This window comes from Rhopalosiphum padi, chromosome 1 (genome assembly GCF_020882245.1).
Source record: "Rhopalosiphum padi isolate XX-2018 chromosome 1, ASM2088224v1, whole genome shotgun sequence".
NCBI lineage: Eukaryota > Metazoa > Arthropoda > Insecta > Hemiptera > Aphididae > Rhopalosiphum > Rhopalosiphum padi.
This window is the reverse complement of record NC_083597.1, coordinates 28,019,937-28,043,320: the sequence shown is the minus strand read 5'-3', so window position 1 is coordinate 28,043,320 and position 23,384 is coordinate 28,019,937. Positions and strand designations below refer to the sequence as shown.

The following is a 23,384-nucleotide window of genomic DNA, read 5'->3' as shown; positions in this document are numbered from 1 at the left end:
TCTAATGGCCGGAGGTCAAATGTTTTCCGTGTACTTCCCCACTCTCTCATTCACCGGACCAAAGTACATTTCCCAGACACGCACTTAGGATTTGATTTTTGATTTTTCCATCTTACCGCGGTTGAACATTGTCAGCATTGGCCATTGTCGCCACTGCCCCCTCCCCTCTCACCACCACCCACACCGTACCGAACTACGCCGAAACAGGCCGCCCTGCCTGACCGTTTCACTTGTCTTCACCCTTCTGCTGTTCTGCTACAAAACGGGAGACGGTTTTTACGAGTGGCAACAAGAGAGGGACCCGCGCGCACTCTCGCCGCACCGCACCGTCGTCGTATTATTATTATTATTATTATTATTATTACTAACGTTCTCACCGCCGAAACCAGTGCCGCCGCCGCCGTCGCCGCCACCACCGCCGTTCGTCGTCCCGGCGCGTATCCAGTCAGTTAGTTTGACGTCGCCCTGCCGTGCGCATCTTCCGACCGTTTCGTGGTGCTTACTCGTCGACGCGGGTTTTGCGTTCGAAATCGTTTACGTTTCGTTTCGGGTTACGTGTTATTTTTTTTTTTTCATTTGTTTTTCCCAAATAAATTATTACAATATTTCCGAACAATCGTCGTTTTTGTTTCATTCTTGTTAAAATATCGAACCGTGCCAATCGTGCTATGTTCACTATTATTATTGATCTAAACCACCGTGATTTATGAAAAGCATGATACTTGGATATCCACCGTATGGTAAGCAATGCGAGGCTTTTAGTTGTTATTTTTGTTTAAAAAAAAAATCATTTTCTTCTCTCTTTTTATCGATTTTTTACAATGTTTGTTATAAATCCGTTTTATTTTTATCGAACGGCGTGTGAATATTGTGTTTTTGTCAGATCAAAATGCCTGATACCTATACTTCTTATGAGCGATAGGATTGAGTTTTGCAAGCTGAGAACTAGGGTCAATATTTATATGTTACCTTTTTTTGGTACATGACATCAATAAGAAAGAAACTCGGTGGAATAAAATATCATGTTTTATAGATGTGCGAGATTTAAATCAATTTTGTATGTACAATATTATATATATACATGCATACATGCATTTCTATCAACGATTGCCCAACGGGATGTAAAATCGAGTTATAGACAAAATCGATCTCTAGGGATTTAAATCCCTAGCTTCATTAAATCAGTAAGGGGAGAAAAAGTCGTAAGTTGGAAAATCTAAGTAATATAATATTTCAATTGAAATTGCAATTTAAATATTTTATGTCATATTCCTAATCTCAATTTGAACATATATATCATAATATCGTAAGTTTAGTAAAATATTAAAAAATAGCTATTCCAGACCTATTTTAATTTATAATACTTAAGATAAAATAATTATTTTTTAAATAGGAATTTATTTTGTTTGTTTAGACTTTGTCACATTATTTTAGTCATTATTGATTAGTTAGAAACAATACGTCGTGTGCTCTGCACACACATCTAAAACAATAAATAATAACAATAATATATAATAACTTAATAATCATCGTTTTTAGTTCAAGTTCCGTTATTTGATGGGAGAAATATTCTAGTATATTGACATAAGCATAGATAGTGTAAAAAAAATTAAATCAAAGAATAAATACTGAATGAATGTGTGTGTACTGTGTATGTGGAGTCGTGCGTTTCGAGGTATATAGACCTAAACGGGAAGAGCCATTAATTGACCGCATTGTATGGTTGACTGTAAATCATCTAACAATAAAAAACAAAATAAAAACCATTACGTTTAGTAGAATGAAAAAAAAACAACACATCGTAATATTATTATTTTCTAAATCAGAAGTTAGGGTATATAGGTACGATAATACTTATACAAACTAAAGCCATCGCCGACGATTACGATCGCCACACGTCTCAGTGCTAGAGTAGGATTTTACCGGAGATTGACGGCTCCGATCAAAGGATTTGTTATTTATTTTGGTTTATTTTTTTATGATCGAAACACCCTGTATGTAAAAAATAAAAAACGATATGTGTACAATACGAAGAATGTGGTTTTCGGCAGGGTGCAGGCGGGGGAGTATTTAATAATAATTTCGACCTGACAATGGGTGCCCCGGAGCTTCGGATGATACTGATATTTTTGTATTCTTTTGTTTTACAGGTAAGTGTTCAGATTAACAAGCGCATTGTCTGTGCTATAATGTAATATACAAACACGTCGTAATACAATGGCGACCGATAAGATGAGACGGCCGGCGACACTGGTCGACGACCGAGTGTCAGGCCGTCAAACATTGTTACGTCCGTCACCGCGGTAAAAGACGACATCGATGGTCACAGCTGATCGGACGACTCCCGGGCGAAAACTAATAGAAGACAATGGACCGTGTGCATAATAATAATGATGATAATAGTAATAGTAATAATAATAATTATTATTATTGTCAGTATCATTGCTAACAGGGACGTGAGGGTACCGTGGGAAATTTGTGAGCGGACAATGACCGGCTGTCAATAAAAAAAAAACAACGAAATTTCTCGCAAAGCACAGTAGTAGTGTTAGTAGGTAGTCGCAGGAATAGTAGTGTAGAATTAGTAGTAGTTGGATTTAAATTTCTGTGCAAGGTCGAATTCTATATTCAGAGATATTCGTAAAGCGCCGATGGCCAATCCGGTTTTGAACTTTGTGCTATACAACCATATGGTTTGTATTTAGACATCGTGAGATTTCGCTTAATGTGCGTTTCTCGCTAAATTGTACGGTTTATCGTAGGTAAGATTTAAAATATAAATATACACAATTTTATTGCTAAAATATTCGGTTTTATTTTTGAATAGTTTTATTTCATTCCAAATTAGTTCGTTGAAAATAAATAATAAAGTTACTACATTTCTTTTAAAATTATTGCAATTAGCAGCTAAACTTACTATTAATTATACATTTATAAAATATATTATATTAATTTGTACATGTAATAATGAAAAACATTATAATAATATTAACGCATTAATAAATGCGCGGCTATTATAACAAACGTGAAATCCCAATGGTCATGATGCCGTGGGTTATTCTAATAAAAATAAAAATAATATTAATTAAAGATTCGTTTGAAAACTTACCGATACCTATTTTAGTACGGCTGCAAACGAATAACATAATATTGCTTTATTCTTTTTGTATTGTAGGTATCGAAACTAAAATTTTCATTTGTAGTAATTCAAGCGAAAAAATTACAATGATTTTCAATTATTTTGTGCATCCGAGAATGGTAATATAGGTACCTATAGTCAAAGGACAATCGTTTAAAAAGTGATAACGGTTGATCGAATATCATTAGATTTTAAATCCGATTAGAAATGGCTATGGCCAATATGCTTTGAATGAGGGTTGTATAATCCTACTCAAACTATTCTTACACGACGAAGACCGAGCGTAAGCGTAAACTCAAAATATTTCTTAAAAAATCTGGGCAGGTACGTGTTTGATCTTTTCTTCAAAAACCTTAATAAATTGTAAATATCCATAGAATTGCTCGTCCCGGTGGTTCCTACTACATTGTGTACAGTGTACTCTGTCAAATCCGATGAATCATAAAATTATATCTATGTATGTAATATTGCTATTCAAACATAATATTATTTTGTGTCATTTTTATCATTTTGCGTGTTATGGTTGAAATATGGGCAAAATTAATTATGGAGGTAACACGGTCTCGTGGGATATACTAAATATCAAAACCAAGCGTATAATTCAATTAGTCAAATTTTGTACTTTATCAATTTATCAATAATGTTCGTATTATTTATAACGCAATTATACTTCATTCGGAATACGGTATACTCTATAGTCTATAAATATAATACTTAGCTAATAAACATTGCCGTCAAGTATTTTTCTCGAAATATAGTAAATACTCAATATAAATATATAATATTGCAAACCTTCAGGTTAACCTAATAACCTCTTCATGCACGAGATTTTCTACAAAACGGTTGATTTTTATTAACATTATTCATATTATGACAACATTAACGATAACGTTTCGTACAACAAACGAAAACACTAACTAACATTGCAACTAAGATTTCTCAATTTTATATTTTTATCGCCGGTATTCAGTGGCATCATAATAATATTATGATACCTACCTACATATAGCATGAAGTACATGCTAAAATATCTTTTTCCTAGTGCATAATATTTTTCGTTTTCATTTCTCTCGTTCGTGCAATACTACAATACGAATACCATAGATATTTTTTACGATCTCGACATTAAAAACAATACATAATATTTTCCCTACGTACGTGTCCGTTCTGTTCCACCACGATTTATGGTCGTTTACTATATAATAATATTATAGTGTCGTATTCCGTTTTAAACACCCGGTCGCCTGCCAATCGTTTCAGTTCAATTGCCTCGGAATGCTGCTCATCCGCACATGCAGCTCGAGGGCAAACCGGCGTATCGTATAGGTTGATTTTTTCCGTATCGCCCCCTTTCCGCAACCCCCGCCGCCTTGTTGTCCACCCTTCAAAAAGGGTTTACATCTGCATACGGATTTTTTTCCGTTTCGTTTTGTTTTGGCAAATTATACCTTCGGGGAGGTAGGTACGTATAATATGCGCGATGGCGTATATGGTGTTTTTATTTTTATCTGTCCACGGTAATTACACGCTGTCTGCTCGAAACCAGACATCTAGATACGGTTGGCCGCGGAAACAAAGCTAATTCGTTAGGAATCCCTTCAGCGGCGCGTTGTGTATTAAAATTATTATTATTATTATTTATAGCACTAAATGTACGGGGGTAAACATTACCGGGATTAGTGAGTACGTGCGTGGAAAGAGAGGGGATATTATTACACTGTACTCCGGGAGAAACAGAGAGAAAAAACGACTTGTATTTAATGGCACTTAATGTCGTGCAGCTGTAGTTCCGATTAAACGAGAGAAATATATTCTTATACCACGACGCACGTGAACGCGTACTGTTATGTATTATAGTTGATTGATTGATATTCGAAACGGTGACTACCGGTGTCCAACACATGGCTGTTTGTGTGTGTGTGTTTTTTTTTTCTTCTTACCGGTGGTAAAAACAATAATGCCTGTTGTACTAAGCCGTTATTGTATAATATTTTAAATCATCAAAGCCACCGATTTGTATCGAGATGATTGTGATCCAAGGTCGTCCGATATAGTGAATAACATTTCTCTTCGGCCGAAAACATGATATTTTAATTATTTTATTCATACAAATGGTTTTATTTGTATTAAACACAATGTAAGGAACAGAACATAATAATATTATAGTAGAAAGGTCGCGGCTTACTGATAATCAACAACGAAAGTATTATTTACAACAGACCTTAGACGGTAAACATTTAAATATTACGCGAGTTGTTTTAACACGCTACAAAAGTATTTCCTACACTTGGTTCCAGTAACTTTTCGTCGACAGCCAGTGTAATATATTATCCCAAACACGGTTGGCTTATTGTATGCTTAGGTCGTTTGGTTAATATTAATGTGTACAAGTTTTAAAAATTAATTTTGTTCTATAACTACGTAATCGTGTAAAATGACACAATAATATTAATAACTCATGTCAGATATATCTTTGTATAAATACCTGCAAAGTAATCTTTTTTGGATTTTTGTTTTATTTAATCCGCGTGATAATTTATTGTTTATTTCGTCGTATTTAATAATAATACTCTACGATTATATTCGTATTATAGTGTTCAAGTAAATATTTTTTTACACTGCGAAGTAACATTACTGAGGTTGAAAAACTCGTTAGTCTGTACCAAAACGTTTTGCTATGTATTCATTAGTGACAGAGGTTGTAAATGACTCATTTCACGTCAGCCCTCCCCCTCCTCAACAATCCCTCACGATCTTTAAGAGTTCACGAAACCATCCACAAAATAATACGTTCCGCGTTTCAGATAAGTTCGCAGTATATATTATTTTAACAACATAATGAATAGTGTTACAGTCACAGAACGCGCACACGATATTATAAGAATGAATGAATTAAAATAAGTGTAGCGAATTAAACTTCAATCTACGTAATACCTATAACCTAGACCGTAACCCGGTATACTACTTAACTATTATTGTGAGTAATGCTCTCGTGTTAATTTTTTGCCACTCAATGTTATTGCAATCAAAGTACAGAGACCGATAGCATTTTTCAAAAGTGTATTATACTTTATAAATCAGGTTTATACAAAACGACCATATGGTCTCTTGGCTCGTACGGATTCTTCCGTCTATTAAATAAATTCTTTATCGTCGTATCTCGGACATCGATACATGCTAGTTTCGCATAGCATAGGTACATGATTTTTTTTTTGTTATAGAAAATAAATATATATATATATATATATATCATACCACCCTTTTTTTCTTCTATAAGGTTAAACAAACAATGTAGATTTGAAAAAAAAAAATGTTTCATATTGTTACCTAAGGTATTATTAATTTTTCACCGTGTTGTTTTTTTATTTTTTTTTTGCTACTCGCGTATACGTTATTGTTATTCCAGTTTTGTAATTCGAGAATTATCTCAACGGGACGCCCGGGCCAATTCCCCTTTCGAATCTGCATTGTGTCCATTGTTGTTCCACATTCAGCAACATCAACAAAACAATATAACCGGCTCCATCTGTAAGCCTTTGCGCCGGCTAATAACATGAAATATTAAGGGACCGTGTATTATGCACGAGCGTTTGAGGAATTCGATTTGTATATACTATACACGGTTTCTCGGTGGCGGTTTTAAAAAGGCTTGCGCGTGATTGCGATTCATAATAATATTTTCGGTTTACTGTTAAACCGTGAAAAACGGAATATAGCAGCCACTTCAGACGCGATTCGGACGGTCGTCGGAGAGGCGTGACCCATTGTAGGACCTCACCATATTTATTTTATGGTATACGACGCACACACGCGAGACGTTAGTTTCTTTGCACCGTGTTCGTACACAACAGCGAATTTATCGATTATTCGCGACCAGCGAGACGAATCGTAATGAGACACCTGGAAAATTAGCCATAAAGACCGAGGCGGGTGCGTGAATGAGAATACCTTCGGGCGGAGGCTATCTGGACGCGGTGGTCGCGGGACGAGCGTGTGCGGAGTCAGTTTCGAACGTATATTATATGTTATTTTTCGCGGAGATGGGCCGTTCAGGTACATAATATAATATAATAACTGCCTATTATCATAATAGGTGTCGTGTATGTATATACCGACCGGGTAATTAATTTTATTTTAAACTCTCGGCCATTGTTCGTGTGCACTTGACTCGCAGGTCGAGTTTTGAGAACCCTCGTCGGTACGTACAGCACATATATAGGGGATAACGTGACGGCAACAGCTGTTCAAGATGTCGAGTGATCTTGCGCGGACAATGTGCGATTGTCGATGCGATTAAAAGCCGCCTCTTTAGAGGTTCTTATAGTCGTTTCGTCTCGTATTTTTTTTTTTTTTTTGTTGATTTAGCTGCACACATATTTATCCGTTCGTGTGGAATATAATAATAATAATATCCTCCCGTCCCTTTCGTTTTTATCCGTGTGTTATTTTAACGCCTCCGCCTCCAACCACTGTCGCGTCGTACCGCTCACACAACCAATACGACACACACACACACACATATATATATATATATATATGCGTGTGGTGCGAATTGCTATCGATCCTGGGGCGGTTATATAGTATATATATATACACACCTAATATCCGTTCCGGTTTGACGGACCACAGCTGACAACGGATACTGGCAGCATCCGGTCGACGCGTGATAACAGTGCCGGAGTTTAAACGCCTACGCGTTATTACGATATATTATTATTATTATTATGTACTGCGCTGTTCTATAAACGGAATATCCATTTCAAAACTAAGGGTACGGCACCTGGCCCGCCGTATTGTCCCCCATTTCTCTCTTTACACGTTTAATCCCAGTTTAAAGTAAAATCAAACGCGATGCAGGCATTATATGCGTCTTGTAATACGCTAATAATATATGTTGTGCGCGTCGTATAGTATAACATCAGCTGCCTCGGTTATGTATACATCTCGTACGAATGTATCGGATTTCAGAGGGATGCCGACGTCTAAGGGTTTTTTAGGTACTTATATATAATAATGTAATTGTAAAAAATATGTATAGGTATCCGTTTATCAGTGTAATAAAATCTTTTTAGACAAATTGTTACGAACGCGACGTATTTTTTTAAGAAGACCATATTATAGTAATATATATTGTATACGATTGGCATATTATTTGGGTAGGAACATCTCGCGTTCTATTCAGGGATGAACGGGGTTATATATAATATATATTGTACACACGCGCCGTATAGTATATTAATACCCCGCACTATCGATGGAAGATAAAAACTTGGCAGTCGAAAACGGTCCCAGATAATATAACGTGCGACGTATCGACGCGGAAGTACGCGGCTGTATTCAAAATGCGTTTCTAGTGTACCTAACTCACGCTGCAAAAATAATATAAGCTATCCCGGGAAAACGCTTTTTGTAACAAAATACACAATATATAGAGAAAGATCCTATTCTGTTATTTTCCCCTTTCCGAGCTGGCGTGAAAAATGTCCTAAGCAAAACTAATGGATGCACGTTTTCGATAAATTGTCCCATTTAGTGCTTACAGCAGATGTTTATCCGGTCGGCGGGCGACGGTGGACTTTCGCAACATCCTGCGATGTATCTTTACACTTCTCTACCGAGGGAAAACCGTCATATTCTATTTCAAAAACTTATTTTCATTTCCTCTTACAAAGGTTCGGCGCAGTCAAAGTAATAATAATGCCTACCCCGTAACCACTCAGATCGTCCGTAATAATATGATCACAATGTCTTCAGTGTTGCAATAAAAAATACATAGTGCGCGTTGTACTTATTTATTTTACCTTCATACATGAAAGTATACTCATCGGAGTATAATACATTGAAGTACTTGTGTGATGTAAAATATAATAATATGCAATCTAGATTAAATAGTTTTAACTCGACGTTAACATAAGCGAAAAAAGTTTTATATGCAAACCACAAAGGTAAATTATGTTTTTGCAGAATAAATGGGTTATTATTTTCACTAACAATGATACATATTACTATATTAGATGTCCTGATATAAAACATAAAAATAATTTTAAAACAGGGTAGAGAACACGGCATTTTTATCTAAAAGTAGCTGAGATCGACAAAATATACGGCACATAACATTGTATGTTATTATTATATAAAATATCTATAGGTACTGCTATATAGACACGAATAATACACGACGTACTCTGGTATTGTAAAGTTGTTGATAATATACTCTTTTAGTCTGTAAACGGTTAATTGCATCGTGTTCAATATCTTACCCTAATGTATTTTTTTTTACCTGCTCCTTGACAAATGAAAACACATTAGTTTATAAGAGTGGGTAAAAAAAATGTATAATAAAATACGTACGTGCACTAGGCGAGAGAAAACAACTAAACAAAAGGAGTTTTTTAAAATAACATGTTAGGTATATAATATAATAATGTAGTTTTGTAATATTGTTTCTCGGTAACCATATGTCGCCGCATGCACAGGTACCTGTGGTCCGCCAGGATCGTTAACTCGTTCCACACCCTTTCCGACCTGGCAAGATTAAAACCCTCGTGTATGTGTATGTAACAGATTGGAAATTCATCTTTAAAAACCCCTTTTACACTTTTTCTTATCCGCACCCATATGCTTTACCAATATTACGTCGGGCAACAGATGACGGCGAGACTTAGCTGGCACTCGATACCGAACTGTTAATCGATGTCCCCCTTCGGCACACCTGTTTGGTCAAACGTTACAAATATATCATAACAATTTTACACTATACGCCTACACATTGTAAAGTAATACAGTTCTACTTTCTTTGTCTCACTGACGAAATCTTTTTAAATGCCTTAGGCATAAACTTAAATATTCAATAAATTATTCTGTGTATTCAAAATTTAAATCAATCATTACATTTTTTTTTTGATTTTATAATAAATTTTATTTGTATTCAAATTGATTTAAAAATTTAACGTTCAAAAAAATATAGGTCCTCCATAGAATAATATATACAATTTTTAATGACATTGTTAATAGCAAGAGCAAATAAATATGTTTGTGCTGTATAAATAATTTTTTAAAATAATTTTGTCTGATAATTCGTTGTCAACACTTTTGTAGCTGATACTATGAAAAAAAATAACTATATCAACTGTAGTAAAGTAGTTAATGAATTTTGTCCTATTTTATACCGATAAGAAATTAATGTTATGAAATGTCAACTACTGATAAGACATCAAGGCTAACCCGGAAATTATTTAAATTTGATAATGAAGTATTAAAAAGCAATAATTTTATCGATTTATTTTTAGTTTAAAATAACACTGCAGAGAGTTCGATATCTATAATTTTTATTGCCGGATGTTGTGCAATTTAAATATCAAACATTTGCAATTTCCATTTATATTTTTAAGAGTTCACGATAACACAAAAAAAAATGTATATCCTGGTTGTTTTTGGCAAGTATCACGACTAATTGGACGTTGTCTCTACTGCTTGCATCAAGAGTGTGCGCAATTAATTATCTCAATTATAACAGACAAATGCGACGTTTCTGTGCCGGGAACAATTAGGAGTTTTCGGGGATGAAGGTGGCAGGTAAGAAACTGAAACAAGGCTCCAAGTTCGTTTAATCATTACCAAAAAGCCTGTGAGAAAGTTTGCGAGTTCCCCCACTCCCCCCGTCCTTTATTCCATGTATTTTGTTGCCGTGTGAACTTTTTGATAAATAGCTTTACGTCCGAACGATATTCGAATCGTTTAAGTCTTTTTAAACCGACTTACCTTCTACCCAGCCTTCACTAACTCCGGAGATGATAGTCCGATATTATAATAAAATTGCAATTAAAGTTTCACGTTGACGGTGGATACATATATATATAGTTATATTCGGTGTGTGACGTGTGCGTTTTCTCTCACAATTAGTTTGGCGCACCGGTGGCACGCTTCAGTGTGTGGTGGTCGGGCGAGGACACTGCAAAAGTTCTGCCGACGTTATACACCTTCCGTGCACCATGCCGGCGAAGAGAGTTCGCAGAGTTGACAGAAAACCACCGCCTCCTTTGAGTTTATCCGGACCCGGGGATTTTCCGACCAATTAAAGTTGCAACCTAATTACTACTATACCCTTTAAGGCGGATGCGCGTGTGTATGTGTACAAGTTTACACGTACATATATTATATACAGCTGAGCCGTATGCGCGGAGAAAGTGTGTGACGGCAGGCGGGGGTAGTATGTACGATGTTGTTGGCGGGGTCTTTTGGAAATGATTTATCAGCACAGACGCCGAGGATATTATGAATCCGACCGGAAATACGCTTAGACTGGCGAAACATCCGGTCCGATGAATTAAGTATAAGAGCTCTCTACTACGGGCCTCGTATTATAATTTACTCCGCTGTGCGATACCAAACCGAGCTCTAATGAATATTGAATTGTATTTACTTTCGATCGTGTCGCGGTGTAGGTTTCGCGAGTTTCCGTGCTGGCACGCACCGATTGCAATCGGCGTTAAACATATTATTTCACGGCTAATTAAATTCTCAAACGACCACGTCTTATCATTATAACTTATTATATTATCATCGTCGTCATCTCATTAATTCTTTAAGGAAACTGTATGGCAATGCTATTATTGTCACCTATCGTATATTATAATAATGCTGCTGTCGTGGTGCTAAAGTGCTAAAGTTTGGTGCTCGTATACCGTGAGCTTCAAAGCGCCTATTGTTAATTTTTTTGTCGCGCAAGTCATCGAACGCATTAATTTTTTTGGTTTTTGTAATGTACTTAGGTATATTTTTTCGGAAACATCAGAGTATTTGTCTGCACGTGTCATTTCTATATACATCGAACGTTGATAAATGAGATCAAGAATATTTTGAATAATCGTACACAATCGCCTAATTAAATCCATCGTCCTTTGGTTCACCCCCGGGGACGTGAATAGTCTCGGCGGACACACAGAGTTGTTGTAAGATTTATGGCGTCCCGCGGTATCTGCTCGGGCAATAAGCCGGCCATGCGCGACGGGAACGTCGTGTGCCGGTGGGCTGGCGAGGAGAACCGGGGAAAACCATTGTCGTTGGGCATACACAAAAATGTAATTTGGAAAAGCCGTTAATGTCAAACGCCCGAGCAACGGCACATAAATATCACTTCTTACAGCAAGTAGAGTACAGGGGAATGGGACTCTGCGGCATGTTGAGCGGGGTCATTTTTCGGTGCGCTTGAAATAAAGATGATGCTAAAATATGAATTACGAGTTTTCATTAAACGCCATTCGGATGGCGGTCATAAAAATGGCCAATTGACTATGCTCCAACAACGATCCGGAGGCGTTATAAATACCTGAACACAAGGCCACTTGTGAAATATTATTTAAGTTGGTTCATTGACGCGTTCGATGTGGTGCCTGTTTGCGTATAATATTATGTTATTTTGTTTTAAAAATTCAATACTTATAATTTGAATATCGCCGCCATTGGCTATAAACGTATAACATTACAAAAATAATCGTGTATAAATAGTAATCTATATCGGCTATATCAATACTTCCATCACTTGGTAAGCAATGTGTTATATTTACTCTTTTTTATTCGCGTTATTTCTGTATTCTCACGAGTTAATGTTTCAGTATTGAAAATAATATTATTTAAGATTTTATATTTTATTTTAATATTATAGTCTAGTAATTCAATAGATATCTATATTCGGCGAAATATATTACGAAGAAAAAGAATGCATAAATCTATTATTAAGTAGTTTTTGTTATAATTTACAATTTAAATAAATATAATTTAACAATGAATTACATTTTTATTTTCAAATTATGTTTATAATATACACTTTACATTGTATAAACAGTTATTGTATCAATATGATTTATACATTGATTAATTAATTTTCTAGATTATTGCATTTTTTTTAATTACAATCATTATTGTTACCTATTATATTTAATGCAAGTATTTATTTTTATCTTTATTATTTGGTTAAACGTAAAATACTAAAATGTAGTATAGTTTTACGTCAGATTATGAGCAATTATTAAGTATGTTTTACAACTATTAAGGTACTATAGTTATGTTGTGTCACGTGATAGGATTTTAAACAGTTTTGAATTTTTCGATCTGTACGTAGATAAATGTATTCCTTTGTTTTGTATTTTGGGACTACTTCAATTGTATTACATCCCCTTTTGTTGACCAAGCCAATAAACATACGAAAGCTTCCCGATTTGTGTCAATTTGTTCCGAACCTGGACCCTCATGGGACACATTCACCCATAAATCTAGAAGAATCTGACTTTTCTGTGTGCCTAAGATTATATTTTAACAAATTGATTTCAATGGGACCCAGAAGTTTTCGAAATATGGTCGAAGTAAACATCTGGCTGGCATGTTGCGTAAGTTAATACCGACTTCCGAACATTGAAAAGACAGATAGGTAAACTATGAAAAAAAAATCTGCATAATTATATTGTTCGTACAGAGTATTAAATTTAACATACTAACGCACGAATAAGTTTGTAAGGCCGGATTTGCCACCCGTTTTAACATCCCCGCCACCGTAGTCGTGTTTCATAAATGTCACAGTAACAAACTTTTTCCGCGTCCTGGGAACAAAACTTCCAGAGAACACGTTGTTCGTTGCGTGCAATACTGCTATATACCCGATACACACTATATAGCGTATAGTATATAAGCTATCGAGAAGCTGCGAAATCCGTTTAGCGAACGTTAAGCTGACAAGCCGACGTAGGGCGTATTCGGTTACTAATGAAATTCTAGCAAAATAAAATAAATACGAAAAAAAAAAAGAGAAAAAGTAAAAAGTCCATCCCAGGGGTTACACCGACTGTATATATATAAATATATATATATGCACGGAATCGAATGTCCCGCAGACCTAATTGTGTGCTGAGCAAGCGATAGAAGAGACGGGGGTCGGGAGGGGCTTAACGAACCGCCCGGACCGCGATGTTCTGTAACATTACAATCCAGAGGGAGACCGTGTCGTAATTAAAGGCTTCGATGGCCAGGTCGAGGTTGCGGGTAGGGGTGGGTGGCAAATTCAATGCGACTTTGTTCGCCCTGTAATTGTAGTTAGCCGAAGTTCCTGGGAGAGACCCCGCTGTAGCAGCACCCTCTGCACGTCATCGTGTACATCCGATACAACTCCGCCTTGCCACTCCACCGTGACCATAATATTTCACCAAACCTATGTACACAGGTCGTACAAATACTCGCGCGAGGCAATAATTGGGCCCATTCATCACCAAATGATTTCACACCACTTCCCGACCGCCCGAAAAACCGGACACGGACGGACGTTTCCCGTCCTAATCTGCATCGGCCGCCCACACTCAGCATTCCGCCAGGACCATTTAACCACTTCACGCACTTGTGCAATCGGCGCGCACGGGTGTATTATTGTATATAATTATTATTATAGGCGTCGGCAGTATTACCTACTGCGAGTCATTTCACTCAGTACAACCCCCGCCCACGTATAATGGAGACGTGCAGTTGTAGTGCTTAAAAAACATATTGCCCAATCACCATAGTTAATGCGCATTAACTGCATGTTGTTGTTTTTTTTGTTTTTTATTATTATTACTTTCAACATGGTAAACAATGTCGTTTTAAAGGCATATTTTTACGGTAAAATAATAGTATCGTTGGGCTGAATAATGACAAATTGTTATAATATTAATAACTAGTGTACCTATATATATATATATATGCATACCCTGGTTAACCACTCTATTACGCACATGCGTGAAATATTTTATACTTCAATCACTACCTATGCAAAATATATTTTGTATCAAATGGAGGAACTAAAATAAATAGTTAACGAGGTATTTTGAAGTTTGATTACTATATTACGTTTAATTACATTTTTATCATATTACAATGAGCACATCATAATTAACATTTAGTATTATTTATACCATTCCTATAATATGATATGATGAATGTAATTTAAGACTTATATCAGTCTAAATCAATTTAATAGGTATTTATTTTACTCAGTATGCAATTTACTTCCATCGGGCGTAACTATGCCGAGTAAAACGATTTCCCGTATAAATTGCTGGAGAACGTATATAGTATGGAATATATAATATGAGCGAACACTTTTCCACTTTATTCTTGATAATTTTCTTCTCGGAAATTACACGAAATAGTGTTTTTCCCGAAGGTTGAATATACTATGGTTATAATATTATGAAGCGAGCAATGAATGCAAATTTTTAACTACAGTTCAAAGATTCTTATCAACACCGTGTACACCAGTGGCGCAGTATTATAATAACATTCTGCTAATAACGTTCCCCGATCATTTTTCCCGTTGACTGGGAAATGTGTCCCCTCTCCACATCAGACTATACAAAACTGCCACTAACATTGAGGATATACTATTGAGAAAAATTCGTTAGCGTTCCCCATGTAAACGATTATTATATGAGAGAGTATAGAGTACGGTAAGAACGAGTAGAAGTTTAATGGCGTCAGCTATGCTGTGGAGCGCGCCACGGTTAATATGTAGTTTAATAAAAGGTCCTCTGACTCTCTCTCTCTCTCTCTATCAGTCTTTCTCAGTCTCTCTCACCATCCATGTCGCTCACATGCACTCGTTTCCTATCCCTTAATAGCCGCCATAATATTATCTGAGTTTGACATAAATGCTATTCAGCCTGGCTGTCGTCCAAAAGCCCTCGTGGGTCTCTAGTTCCCGAGAAAGAGGAAAACGAATTAATCGACGGGTGAGGTGGTGTGTTTATATCGAGCTATATATAATATTATATCGCAGGAATTGCCAAAAAACAAACAAAAACAAAACCAAAACCAAAAGCTATCCTCTAAATCTTTTTAAAAATGTTCTTGATTCACGTATTCTAAAAATACTGTTATGTACTTACGTGATTTGCCTTTAATATAATATGCCATTGTATTATTTTCGTTTTTTTTTTCAATTTAACTATCAATATTTATTCGAAGTGTATTTTAATATTCTATTATATATTATTGGTTTACTATAGTTTTTTTTATTTAATTTAAATTTGTATTTTTCAATTTTCCTCAGTCCATTAATTCATTATAGTTTAGATTTTCAGCTATAATTTTGAATAAATTTATGTTAAACAGTTTTTAGTTATTTGCATAACGATCACTATTTTCGTAATATAATTTCATTAAGTTTTTCACTCAAAATGTTATGTCAACTTTAATTTCAATGCGATCAGAATAGGGAGTCTTTCGCTGGAATTCAGTATGCGTTGAATAATGAATATATTATTGCATATAATATATATATATATATATATATATGCGTATGTGTGTATATAATATGCGGTAATGTTGGCCGTATATTATTTGACACGATTGTGGCCTACCATGGCCGGCGAGGTTTTTAATTACTTCAAATGCTCAGTGCCCCTCGGTGCTCGTTTAACCGACACGAAATAACCGTTTTCGTTAATTGCGTGCTCGCTGCCGGAGCACAGCAGTATATAATATAATATAAATACATAATATACCGTCCCTAGGTTAGTTGCCCCTTTCCTCAAAGAAGAGCTACTGCTTGTCGCGATTACGTGTTAAACAAGTTCCGAACGAAAAAATGTATTTATTGCGTTAGCGTGTTAATATTAACGATTGTTTGCCGAAGATCGTAATGATAATGATAATAATATGTAGGTAAACGGCAGGCTAGGGTGAAGTAGTATAAAGGACTTTTAAAAACAATTCCAAACACGACAACCGAGAACCTGGTACGATCGGATAGCGTGTAATTCGACCTGGGGATTGAGTATTATCGAACTAACGAGGTGTTTATTTATTTCAATTTGCCGTTTTTATCCACGATGACGGCGCGCCGCATTCGAACGAAACGAAAATTAGGTTAAAGCAATTTCAGTATTGAGTTAATAGTAAAACATTGCATATATATATTATATATAGATACTCGAATTAGACGTTTAATATTTAAGTATGTATAATTGTATTATTGAAATATCGTATGATGGAGTATCGTATAGTAACGTTAGCTAGTATACAAAGTAGTTGTATAATATTATATTGATGGAAAATCATTCATGCACGGGACTACATGACTAATTTCTAGTATTGCAAAGGCTTAAATTAAACGTTAAATGGTCGTCCTACGATCGCAGTCCGCAGTAGATGGCGCAGTTTTTAAATTAAAATTAATACAATTACTATCGTAGAACTGTTTCGGCGTGACAGGGAATTCGATTAAAAAGTACACGCCTAATCCGATTTCCACCATGGTGCGTGGTGCAACCTTTAGCGGTCCGGACTGCTGCAGAGGTATTTTGCGGGAAACGAGTGAAACGTTTTCAGAGGTGAAATGATTAATACCCCTTGTCCAACGGCGACTATTATTACACATAATTCGGTACGCCGTATACAGCTGTGGCGGTGGTGGCAGTGACATAATTAACAGGTCCGGCACGGAATGGCCGTCAGACAGACTCTCTCTCTCTCTCTCACTATATAATATATAATGTAGAGTATATATATATGTATGTGTGTGTGTGTGTGTGTGTATGTATGTGTGTGTATTGTACACACACACACAGACGTATCCCAACAAATGTGTTGTTCTCCGCCCGCGTCGGTCATTTGACTTTGCCCTTACAGGGGGTAGCGGTCGAGGTGATTTGAGCTGTGTGTGTGTGTGTGTGTGTGTGTGACAAGGGGGTGGCGGCAGCCGTTTAATCCGGCATTAATCCTGCGTGGCGAGACGGTCCTGTGGCCGAGAAAATCGTCAGGCGCCCGCGTCCGGAATGTCGCCGAATTAATCTTGTGGCAGTGTGAATTGGTCTGGGATAGCTGCAGTGAGACCACCCGAGATGTGCAGTTTTAGGTTTGGGACTTTAAGATACTGTCGTGTTTAATTTATCGTGTTTAATAGTATTATTATAGGTAGCGACCCTATAAATGTCAATTACAATATTAATAACAAAAAGTTTCTACTTATTGATGAAATGAGCATGAAAAATAATTCAAAATATCTATAAATTGTTAATACTGATTTATCTAATTGTCGAGATAAATAACAAGTAACAACATTATGTTACCTTAATTTTTTTTCACACTATTTTATATTTTTCTCTTAGTATCGAGTAAACTTTAATTATAGAAATAAGTATTTACATTTTTGTGCACACATTTCACAGAAATACAATTAAACGTCAATGTTCATCCAACACATTTTTCGTTTTACTAAAACATAAACATTTACGAGTGTAAGAAACTAGTAATTAAATTTAAATATATTATAGTGTGTAAATATTCCGTTTACAATAATTATAATTATTATTGCGTTGAAAATTGACGTCAGATTTCAAAAGATTTTACACAACTAACTATTGATAACTATAACAAGATGTTTATTTTTAATTTTATAAATATTCTACAAGTACTTTGTTTTATGTTTTTTTTTTAAATATTCTAATACTTATGATAAGGCCATATCTATGTTGCCGATATGAAAAATGTTGTCATATTTTGTCAAATCAAAACAAAATTACAGTTACCTATAGTGTGAAAAATATCAATAATAATAGAGGTAATGTTAAATTTACAAATGTCTACAGAAATATGCAAGACGTGTAAAAAATGTCAAAATGTGTACTTTTATTGGAAAAATCATCGAAATGGTATGCAAAAAATCATACTTTTATGGACACGATATTGTGATAAAAATGTTCGTCTTGGTTAGCTTTGTGTAAAAGCCAAGTGTAGAAAAAAAACACGCAAATCCCATAATTTCTCCGTCCTGACAATAATAATACACTCGTCTTACGCGCATCGCGTTCAAACGATATATACTGTTTTATATTATAGTCACAAAGAAACACGCTATCACGTGTCCGGGTAGTCTTGTGGTGTGCTCGTTTTGACGTTGTTGTAGGTATATACGTTCAATTTTCTTTGTACCGCTGTATTTTAATATTGAACTACACCGTCTGACTGAATAAATAATTATTGTTGGCTCGTGTTACAGCATATTGTTTTAATATGCGTTCTATAATTATCGGGTTACAAACACGGTTTTAATTGACGGGGAAAAAAATTGTGGCAAATTAAATATAGGTTCTATAAAGAAATATCTAAGAATATAATATCTACCACCCGATCATCATCGCATAACGCCGCTACCTATAATAAAGTAATTTTTTTCCATATATGAAATATAATATTATTATTTTTTTTTATTATTATTTCTCCTGATTTCACTATATTACGCAACTTCAAATCAAAAAAAAGGTATCTAGTAAATTGTTTCAAAAAAAAAAATCCTTATGTGTGGGTACATTCGTACATTACAAAAAAAAAATTTTTTCCTAATACTGTATCGTGATAATATAAGCGTAGCCTTCTTCTACGGTATAATCCCTCCGACAGACACTCGACCAAGAATCTTACAATTGTATCCTTCTTATATTTTGTCGCCACAGTGTTATAGGCATACCTTAGTCGGGCGCCACTGCTCCATTTATCGCACGTCATCTGTACTCAGAAAATTACAAGCCTATACCTGTACCTCTCCACGGGTCACAGACGCCGCAAGGACAAACTCGTGTCGCCGCTGCTCTTCGTCGGTTCTATTGTTCGTGAAAAGGGACTATATTTTAGTGTAGCACTCCTCTCGTTATTTATTTTCTATAATATATAGGATAGGCGCCGACGCCAGTCTGCGTTTATCGATTACGAATTTTCGTTTTTTCTTTCATATTTATATTTAATTGTCCATGACAATGGTCAAACGTTCAAATGAATAATAAAATATTAAACATTCCGGAACCACCTCTGCGTTTCGGGGAGGAAAAAAAAATAAGGTATCGTCCGACGAATACTATCCATCGGACATCATGTTACGACTTCGTAATGAACGAATAGGGTCCAAATACCAATGAATTTATTTGCATATTTTATTTAGGTATTCATTTTAATCGAAATTTTTAACATACTTCCAATTCGTCTCATTGTACATAAAGAAAATGTAATTTTATTAAATATAATATATCTGTGGCATTTTGAATAATTTGGTTTTTAAATTAAGAATAAAATATTACTGTAGTTGAAAGAATTTTTTTTAAACATATTTCAGTAAGTACATTTTTAAATTGCAGTAAATCATCTTAATTAATAAATGTTTAATATGCAAGTTTAATGTTTATATAAATATATATTATATTTATATTAAATTTTCTTAAAAATCGGTTTCACACTTGTTAAATTTGGATCGAATCCAAGATTTTCAATCTTGTATATAAATAATGTTGTTATAATAAAATCCCCAAAATAACGCACATATTTTAACAAATTAATGTTTTCGAGTATTTATCTTATAATTAATCAAAGAGTATTCAATTTATTTGTGTAAAATCAATATAATTCATATTTGTTTTTTTTCTTTAAATTGAAATCATTCAGCCGTGAAATTATTAAAATAATATATACCTACCTGTGTATATATTTTTTGAACTGAACGAATTCTTGGTTTTAGTTGTCTAAAAAAAAAAAATTCTCCACTGATACAATAAATTATTTGTTAGCTGAAAAAAACAAAAATCGTTTTCACTTCGTTAACTTTTGTTACAGACATAAAAAAAAAAAAATCGCTGTTATATTTTTACAGTGCGATATTTAAAGTGTAAAACCTTTACCGTTATGAAAGATAAAAAATTAAAATATGCAAACCGATTCCCGTTGTAGGCCAATTATTTTGGTTCATATAGGCAAATCGTGATACTCAACTAATACAGGACTATATTCACTAATAACGCTAATATTGCTCGTTTATTTCGTTTTATTATAATATGTAGGTGGGTATCCAGTTTAGCACCAACGGCAATATTACACGGGAATACGGCGAGAGAGAGAGAGAGAGAGAGAGAGAGAGTGAGTGAGTGAGAGAAAGATAATTTAGTATAGTGCCTATGAGCATTTTTACGGTGTTTACAATAACAATATAAACATGATAAACAATACTAACAATAGAGGCAGTCGTTTTATGAGGGTTTTATTTGACAATCGCCACACACTTATGACGATATATACCTACACGTCATCGTATCTTCCAGTTTGTTGTCTTTACTATTTTTTTTCTAATAATATTTATTAATTCGACCGGATTCGCCCGGAAGCCGATGTCCGCGTCGCACATAACGATATCTACTGTACAGTGATGCGCGCACTACACCTAACCTATTAATTTATTGTCAAGCGAGATCGGAGTCGCTGCTTCCACCGGGTCACGCACCAGTGCACTGGTCGCGGCCGGCGGCGGCGGAGACCGTACAGATTTTTAAGTAAAGCCCAAGCGAACGTGCCGAACGGATAAGCATATATACATGACGTATTGGTTTTTTTGTTTTTTTTTTTTATTTCGGTTTATCCGGTCCGCTTACACACAGGTGTCTACTCCACAATACGCGTAGTATACCTACACTGCTGTTATACGCGCCTCTTCATATAATATATATATACAGCTCGCGATATATTATTACGACAGCTATTTCGCGGGTCCGGGCGCTGCGGCGATGCTGCCACTATAATAAACAACTGTATATACGGTGTAATTAGCGTAATTAATACGTTCGCACGTGCTAACACCTGCTGTCCTCGCTCGTATCTTCTGCCCGTGGGTCCGCACGGTGCCGGGGCAGCTGACAGCGGCGGCGGCGGGGGGGTTGGTAAAACTTTTGGACACGCGTCGACCGTACCCGAACTTTCAGCCTTGGCGTCGTGTATATGCATGTGCGTACATTGTGCGAGTTTATGCGTGTGTGTACATATACGCATTCGGCGGTCGGCGTATAAAGGGTCCACGGGGAGGCGACGGAGGGGCAACACGAGATCAATAAACCGGGCGATGCGCACCGGCGGGGGTAGATGATCTCCGCCGGGCCTTCATTATGACCCCTGTGTGTGGCTGTGCGTTATTCTCGTCGTGACGGGTGGCGGCAGAGGAGGGATACTGCAGGAGGAGGCGGCCAGGCGTCCGGTGTTGTACCCGACCGGCGGCGGTGGTCGACTGTCGGACGAGTCTTTAAACAGCGATTTTGCCGACGGAATGCATTACTATATTATGTACGTTTGTGTGAGCGTGTGCGCGCGCGCGTGTGTGTGTGTATGTGTGTGTGCGAGTGGGTGTATATTTTTACTTTTCCAAACCATCATCGAGACCGTTTTCGAAAATCGTACATAATATTAAAAGTTTCTCTTTTTTTTTTTTTTTAAATCCTTTTACGCAAAATCCACAGCGATCGGTTTGTGCGCGCCTACTCGTATTGTACTACGCACTACTGACCGCGTTTTTTTCCTCCGCAAATGAATGGTTGTTCAAAGGGTGGTAGTGGAACGGGGTAATAGCCCGTCACAACGCATTAAGTGACATCAATAATTTATATAAAGTGGTACCCATGTGGCTGCGTTTCACAGAAGTGTACAGTTCGGTTAATCTGTGCATTGGACACACGACGAGCGTTGCGTGCGTGCACGTCGCGGCGAACTCACTAGATCCAAGATAATTCACTTGAGGTTATTTAGTAAATACCATAAAATATAGTAATATTAATAAAGCGTGTAATACATAATATATTATAATATATGAACACGATAAATAAATAAAAACAGTTACTCGTTCAACACAATGGACGGTCCTGTGAGAAAACGTATCGAATGGTTTTTATTTCATAAAACTGGATTTGAGATTGACAAATGATAATGGCGCAGCGGAGTTTATTGATATTTTTAATCGATAGTAGGTGGGTACTTTATAATAATATTATATTATTATTAGAACTCGATAAATATTTGGAATCAAACATTTTTGTATATTTTATTTTTTTATTTTTGCACAGTGCAAGTATTAAATTTCAATAGTATTATGAGTAATAACATATATTATTAGTTTTACTAGTTATCACGTTACATAATAATATTATCATAATTATAATATCGACAAAATTCAAGTCTGTTGAATAATTTTAGTTACATAAATTAGTACGGTGAGTTACCTACTCAAATATAAATTTTCCTCTTTACATCAGAATAATAATTACTTTTTTGCTTAAATATTCATTCCGTCGATTACGAGTTCATACGACTCTGGGGTGGAAGAAGTGGGCCGAACATATAAATATTAACACCAATTCGGTGCTTTTCTGGCCACTCAACATGATTATCACGGACTGGACGTTTATAAAACAGGAAATTAAAA

The 23,384-nt window shown here is 35.7% G+C and overlaps 1 protein-coding gene across 4 annotated transcripts in view; it reads left to right on the top strand.

Annotated features, from left to right (window-relative positions):
* Positions 1–413: 413 nt before the first annotated feature.
* The window catches only part of LOC132921594 (teneurin-m), a 68,816-nt gene continuing 45,845 nt past the window's right edge, over positions 414–23,384 (top strand). For 3 of the 4 annotated variants that reach the window (XM_060984731.1, XM_060984722.1, XM_060984711.1), the window contains exon 1: positions 417–740. In XM_060984731.1, the coding sequence (XP_060840714.1) occupies positions 707–740 (34 nt within the window). In that variant the 5' untranslated portion in view covers positions 417–706. Of the gene's footprint in view, positions 741–23,384 lie in introns of all 4 variants that reach the window. The other variant, XM_060984702.1, reaches the window with a different exon arrangement.